This window comes from Bidens hawaiensis, unplaced genomic scaffold (genome assembly GCF_021521415.1).
Source record: "Bidens hawaiensis isolate Kalapana, Puna unplaced genomic scaffold, B.hawaiensis_p1.1 tig00049061_1, whole genome shotgun sequence".
In the NCBI taxonomy this organism is placed as follows: Eukaryota; Viridiplantae; Streptophyta; class Magnoliopsida; order Asterales; family Asteraceae; genus Bidens; species Bidens hawaiensis.
Genome location: NW_027506104.1, coordinates 32,646 through 40,183, shown reverse-complemented (window position 1 = coordinate 40,183; position 7,538 = coordinate 32,646). Strand labels below are relative to the sequence as shown.

At 37.2% G+C, this 7,538-nt stretch overlaps 1 protein-coding gene across 1 annotated transcript; it reads right to left on the bottom strand.

Annotated features, from left to right (window-relative positions):
• Positions 1-3,836: 3,836 nt before the first annotated feature.
• On the bottom strand, positions 3,837-6,708 carry LOC143616720 (ABC transporter G family member 9-like). Its single transcript, XM_077089472.1, has 4 exons — positions 6,622-6,708; positions 5,025-5,820; positions 4,588-4,910; positions 3,837-4,490 (listed from the first exon to the last, which is right to left on the bottom strand). Exons 1-4 carry the CDS (start codon positions 6,706-6,708, stop codon positions 3,837-3,839), a joined length of 1,860 nt encoding a protein of 619 aa, XP_076945587.1.
• Between the last annotated feature and the right edge of the window lie 830 nt (positions 6,709-7,538).

Here is a 7,538-nt window from a genome sequence, read left to right as displayed (position 1 = left end):
GTAAGAAAGAGAACGGGAAGCAGATGAAGAGTACTTACAAACTTAATCAGACACTATGGGTCGAAGTCAATTCGGGGTGACTTGGGGAAAGCCAAATACGCTTTGAGAATAGATAGGAGACATCATAATCTCTGAGTTGTTGCCCATTTAAGTTTTGAGTTTAATTGAACCTAACTCGTATCACAGAAACGATGAAAACCATTTAAGTTATTTACCTGCCTACAACCTGTTTCTTTATGTCATAATACAGCTAAACACGGATCTAAGTAACAGTCACGTAGTTAGTATGATTCCTGTTCGGATCTTTTCTAAAACATGGTAGTCCCTGTCTAGACTGAAATTTGATCCCTTGTACTTTAATTTTTAAAAGTTTTTCCTATTTATGTAGTTGTTGATTTTATACTTGGTTACTTAGTCTTGATCGTGTCATGTAACTCTTTAAGGAAGTTTTAAAACTTAATTGCAAATTATTCGAATTATGGGGTTTGTTTTGAAAAATTTTTAATTTCAGCGAAGTTCTGCATAACTTCGCCTGATAGGCGAAGTTATCCACAACTTCGCCGATACATCTGTGGCCCTATATAAAGAAGTTTTAAGGTCAAACAGTCTCATAATTTTCAAAAACAGCGAACTTATTCTCTCGTTTTCCGGCGAACTTATCGATCATATTTTCATCAATCTTTCTGTGTTTCGTTCTCGATCTCATTGTCGATTCAAGGTGTGTAGGGTTCCATATTCGTATAATCATTGTCGTTAATGATTATCACAGGTCGATACGACCCGTTTCGTGACCTCGGTTATTTGAAACCTAATAACCCGATTTTCAAACTTGTTTTTACGTGATAGTAAACCACTTGAACGTATAAACCTTCATAAAATCGTGTATTTCGGAGTCCTCGATCTCCGAAATCATCATCTACACGTCGTTCAACAACCCTAACTGTTGCCGATTCAGATTCGGCGAAGTTACAGTTTAGGCGAAGTTATCCGTAACTTCGCCTGAGGTTTAACTTCGCCTGATTATTGATTTTGAAACAGTTTAAGAGGCGATGTTGTGATTAGGCGAAGTTATCCGTAACTTCGCCTGGACCATTTTACTTAACTATTTTCAGACGAAGTTCAAGTTGAAGCGAAGTTGTTTCCCAACTTCGCCTCACCTTTAACTTCGCCTATACAGTATTGATCACAACTTCGCTCATGGTAACAGGCGAACTTGTGATTCGCCTTAACGTTTATCTAACTTGATCTGTTTGTTGCAGATATGGCTGCAGTAGCAGGTGCTGGAGGTGCTGGAGGAGATGATGGAGGAGATCAGCAAAGACAGTTCTTCCCGGGTCACAACATGTATATCACCTTAGACCCGGAAGCGAGCGGAGTTGATGATTTCCGCGAAATCATCACATTCCTTTTACGCTCGAGGATATTCCACGCCATTACAACGACTCTGCCGATATCCTTACCCAACATTGAGGATTTCTGGCAGACCGTGGAATACGACTGTAGAGTCGAACCCCCGGTGATGCGCGCAACCGTCAACAATCATATTGTTCAGTTCTCTTCTGAACATATCCGGGCGGCTCTGCGGTTTGGAAACGAGACAAGGGATGACCCGACGGAGTTTGTAGCTCCTTTCCACGATGGGGCATTTTTGAGGATGGGTTATTCAGGTCCCTTGGGGGATTCTCAGAGAAGGAAGGGTTTTCTGCTCGATCAGTGGTGCTTCCTCATGCACGTAATGATTGTCTGCATGTCAGGGAGGAAGGCGGGCACTGATGGCATGGGCGCGACCATGCAGTCAGCGATGACTGCTCTGACATACAACAAGCGATTCAGCTTTAGTCAGATGGTCTTTTACGAGATTGATCGTCAACGAAGAGCGATGGCGCGTGAGCGGTTCATCATGTATCCAAGATTCCTTCAAATGATCTTGAATCATGTTGCTCCAACACTTCCTCAGCGTCGTCCGATCCGATAAGTAGAGAGTGTGAACAAACGGATCTTCGCCCAGTGTCGATCCTCCAGCGCGAGGAGCAAACCTGAGCTTCGTCCTCGCCATACTCCACTCTTTGGGTACTTAATCAACCCGGAGTATGTGCCTGCTCGTGGGGATGAGTTTAGGGACCCGGCACCACAACAGGCAGGAGCACCTCAAGTTATACCTGCTGCTCCTGTTGTGTCACCGGAGGAGGAAGTGGACCTTGATGTAGAATTTGGTGGTCAAGGCTTCTTTGATATGGATCGGGTGGATCCAGAGGAGAACGTTCAGGTCCCAGTTGAACATGCCTCGACTGTGCATGTTACTAGGGCAGCTACAACGGTGGTTGGCTCAGATTCGGATGATGAAGTGGCAGAGGCGAGAAGGATTATGGTGACTCGAGAAAGACTACATGGGAAAAGAAAGAGAACAGATGATGATGACGAGTCAGACTTTGAGGAAGAGGTACAACAGTTGATAAGAAGGTCAAGAAGGGAACTGATAGGTGCAGGATCAGGAGCCGGTGAGAGCTCTAGGGTGGTACGTTTATGATCCGATGCATCTTGTTAATTTATCTAAAGTTGATCTGCAGGTGTTAAACGAGAAGAAGATATTCTATATTCCTGCTTGGAAAGACGAAGCGAGGAAATATCAGCGAGTAGTTACGGTCTGTGTAAGAGAGGGAGTGCATGCATGAAGATTACGAGACAAGTGCTTAAAGATAAAGATATGAAGCTACTGCCAAGGGGGAGACTGTTGGTGCATAATGTCAGTAGTTCATAGTCTAGTGTTTGTAATCGAGTCTGTAATGTTAATTGTGTTTTGTGTATGTTTAAGCGAAGTTACTGACAAGTTCGCTTAACAGGCGAACTTGTTAGTCAAGCGAAGTTAGCAACAACTTCGCCTGAACATATCAGGCGAAGTTGTCGTGTATTTATACACTAGGTCACGGCTTGTTTGTTAGTGGTTAGGTAATCGTATACAGACGTGTGTGAGTCGAGAGACGTGAGAACCAGAGAGTATTGAGTCTGTATTCAGTGATTACATCACGTGTTTCAGTTATAATATAACGTGTGTTCGTTTATTCGTATCGTGTGTTTTATCGTTTAGTTTTCTACGCTCGTAACGACCTACGCAGGGATTCCGCACCTGTGTAGATCGAGATATCTCGTGTAGATCCATCCAGGGAACCTACAAAAGACTAACATCTTAATGATTCATAGCCTTTTAATGATTAATAGTTTATCTCAAGAGATTTGAAAATTAAGTCCAAGAGATTTAAAAATTATTTCCATGCTTAATGTTTCTTTTAAAATTTAAACCGAGAATTTTGCGGGATATTATTATATGTTCGCTTTATTTTGATAAATTATTTGTTTTTTTTATCATATATAAAGTTGCATGCTAAGTATATTAAACTGATTTATGGACATAAAGGTCCATAGGTTCGTGTTTTGGCCTATTAAACCCGATAAATGGGTTGAACATGAAATAAAATTACATAATGGCATCTAAACATTCAAATTTGTGTGATTGTTTGACCTGAAATGCAGTTTTGTCAATTGCCACTCTAGATTTTCACAAACATTCAAATTTTTGTGACTGTTTCACGAATTCCGTCTGAAATCTGAGTTGATAGTCATGTCATTATTCCCTAACAAGGTTAAATTTAGCAGTGGCATCAAAACAAACATGATCACATTTGAAATGAGTCAAAAATATGTTTCTGCAAAACAAACATTCAAGAAGTTAAATTCTAAAGAATAAAACTAGAAATCCTAAAGAGAACAAGCAAATCATGAAGAATCACTTATTCTATAATCTTTTGACCCACAAATTACCAAAAAAAAAAAAATCTCTATTACTTTTTAAGTACTCCTATCCTCATGAGAGCAATATAAGCAACAACCCGATACAATACGAGCATGATAAGCAAAGCAACAAATGACATCACTTGCCCGTCGAGCCCAATGCTCTTAATAGCTGGAAAATCAGCAACCAAACAAGTATGGTTACCACATCGATAAGTCTGGTCATGCTCATATTGCGATCCTAACAAGAGCTTGTAAGTATACAAACTGATTGATAAGTATTTGATCCAAGATATGAAAGGCGGAACATGTTGAACATAATATCCACCGGCCAATGTGAAGGATAACATGATTACTGAGCCTAATACGGTTGCTGATTTGAGGTCCATAACAAGTGCCCCGAGTGCTAGTCCTAGCCCTTGTGCGACCAACACACTTAATAGCAACGCGACCAATGCGTATAGAAAACTGCCCAAATTCGGCTTGAGTCCAGCCATCCAGTAGGTTATTATGCAAAAGAATGTTGGCAGAACTAACTCCATTGGAAGATCACCTATTGTTCTTGACATGAAATAAGACGAAAGCCGATACATTCCTGATGATCTTTCTTTCGCAAGCATCTGTCTTTCTTGAGGGAATGTGAAAATCGCTTGAAATAATGGAAAAAATCCCCAAAATCCAGTGTAAAAGAATAACAATCCTGACTGCGTATTTTGTAAATCAAGAAATTAGCAAAACTGCAAACAAAGGGATATTAAAATTCAAAACTATCAAGATAATGATTTTTTTTTTCATATATACCTGATCTTGTAAGTGAGCTGTATCTGACTGCCACCATAACAAACCACAAAGAAATGATATTATTACAACTTGAGCAATCTTGAGACCATCAAAAGATTCATGCCTTCTTTCTTTCAGATCTCTTCTAAGTAATATTGTGAACTGTTGCAGCCATGTTGTTGTCCATTTTTCTGACTTCTTAGAGTTTAAAACATCTTTATCATCTTCTTCAAATCCTAGTGTTTCAGTTTTCAGATTATCTGCTAGATTCAACCTATATGCTGATACTAACTTCTGTTTGATTGCAGCTTGATCTTCTTGGTTAGAATCATCAGGTGATATACCTAATTAATTTTCCATAAAGTTGAAAACTTGATTTAGTTATTATGCAAATATACAATATAATATATAATATATATAGAATCATATCATCAATCACATTTTTTTACAGTACATACCATTTGCAAGATCAAGCAAGAAGTCTGAAGGGTTCATGGCGACTAACGGCGAAAATCCAACACTATAAAAATAAGACATAACTTCTGATCCTTTTCCAAAAAACAATGGATTCCCTTCTGATAACAACAAAACCTTATGAAACATATAAAAAAGCTGACTCGAAGGCTGATGAATTGTCATCACAACAGTTCTCCCCCCTCTTGCTAATTCCCATAAAGTCGAAACAATTCGTTGAGCGGTCGTCGAATCAAGCCCGGATGTTGGTTCATCCAAGAACAACAGACTAGGATTTATAAGCATTTCTTGCCCTATACTAACTCTTTTTCGTTCTCCACCCGATACCCCTCTTAATGTCGAGCCACCAACAATACTTGTTTTGCATCTTGTCAACCCAAGTTGTTCGATTACCTCTTCCGCAAGTGCGATCTTTTGTTGATTAGTGAGACTATTAGGAAGTCTAAGAAGTGCTGTGAACATTAAGGTTTCTGTTACTGTTAAATGTGGATATAACACATCATCTTGAGTAACAAAACCGGTGTTCCGCTGAATAATACTCGAGAACGGTTTGCTGTTGTAAGTAATACTGCCGCCAAGTTTTCCGCCTAATCTGCCGCCTAGAGCCGTCAAAAGAGTGGTCTTTCCACTGCCTGATGGGCCTAACATTGCCAACATCTCTCCGGGCCACACCATGCCTGTAATGCCTTTTAATATCTGTTTTTCAATTGGATTATCGACCTTGTTCTTCTTCAAACATCCTTCTTTCTTTATGCTGATCTTGTAAACCACTTCTTGAAACTGTTTAATTGAATAACCAAAAAGTAAACTGTTATATGAAGAAACAGTAAAAATGAAAACTTTTCAAGAACTCTTGCAGCAAAAAAAAAAAATAATAAAAAAATACAAATTCAGACCTAAATCAGTTAAAAGTTAAAACTCTCACAATTGTTTCAAGAAAACAAGTAAACCCTAGAATAATAATAATAATACAAAACAGACCATGCATATATATGTATAGCTAATATATTGTTTCTGTAAAACAAAATCCTAAAATGGAAGGTTTTTGAGTTCTTGAATATTCAAGATTAAATAAGAAAAATGGAAAATTAATATAACTGATCTTGTAAATCACTTCTAGCTTGAAACTGATTAATTGAATAACCAAATATTATTCAGACGCAAATTAGTTAGTTATTAAAACCCAAAAATTATAATACAAAACAGAATATGTATAGCTAATATATTGTTTCTTCAAAACAAAACCCTAAAATGGAAGGTTTTTGAGTTCTTGAATATTCAAGATTAAATAATGAAAAAAAAAGAAATTTATTATAACTGATCTTATAAACCACTTCTTGAAACTTATAATCAACAATTTTTCAAGCAAAAAATACAAATATTATTCAGACGTAAATCAGTAAATTAAAACCCTACAAATTGTTACAAGAAAACCCTAAAATTGTAATACAAAACAAGCCATGCATATATGCTAATTAACATATTATTTCTACAAAACAAAACTCAAAGAAAATAAAGCAGTAGCTCAACATGATCTTGTTCAAAAGAAAAGGATTTTAATCGAAAGATAAAAATACAAACCTTTAATACGACTGGACGATCAACATTCTTGAAGACAGATTTAGGAGATGAAGATGTTGCTTCAATATCGTCCATTTGTGGTTCCATTAATCAATCTTTTGGATTGATATTATTATACAATATGCGAAGTGTATATATCTGTGTTCACGAACTCGTATGAATCAAACCCTATAAAGAGATGTGATTATGATTATTTATTTTATATATTTATTTAAGCTTGAAAGAGGTGTGCGTTTTGAATACGAACACGTGTGTAAGGTGTATATGTCACTTTTGTTGGAATCTGGTTAATATTAATATATTGATGATTTCCAATGTATATAGTTAGTTAGTCGTTCACTTTAATCTCTTTTTTCGAAAGGATTTCAATATATTAATTTCTTCTTTGAAAACATTCAATTTTTATTATTATTATTATTATTATTATTATTATTATTACTTGTAGGTCCCTAAGTCGGGTGGATCTAACAACGTCATTGAATCAACCTAACTTAGTGCTAGCGGAAATCACATTAAGCAACCAATAGGTCTCAAATCTTGAGTTTATTTTCGGTCAAGGAAAGGAGAGGTTAGAGAGAGAGAGAAAGTGATAGATTTCTTGCAAAAGGTTTTTTTTTGTATATTAAACTTCAACCACCAATGAACAACAACCAACCACCTTTTTGTTTCTCATGGCATGCTTCCTATTTATAGGGAAGCATGCATGAGAAGTAAGGTACTTGTAATGCCCAATGAGCTTCTTTACAATGGACCGTGGCCCAAACAATGTACAAAATGACCCATCGGCCCAAATACATAACTTAATCAATACAAAAGACTAATTATACAAAACTGGGCCTAACAATCTCCCTCTAGTCTTTAGTATTGAAACCTGTCGGTGTCGTATATTAGGCATTCGTCCTCAGCCAATGGAAGTT

Coding starts and splice junctions, on each gene's coding strand:
- LOC143616720 (XM_077089472.1), bottom strand. CDS start 6,708: ATGGAACCACAAATGGACGATATTGAAGCAACATCTTCATCTCCTAAA. Junction 5,821..6,621: donor ATCGTCCAGTCGTATTAAAG/GTTTGTATTTTT, acceptor TCAATTAAACAG/TTTCAAGAAGTGGTTTACAA. Junction 4,491..4,587: donor CAGCTCACTTACAAGATCAG/GTATATATGAAA, acceptor CAAAATACGCAG/TCAGGATTGTTATTCTTTTA.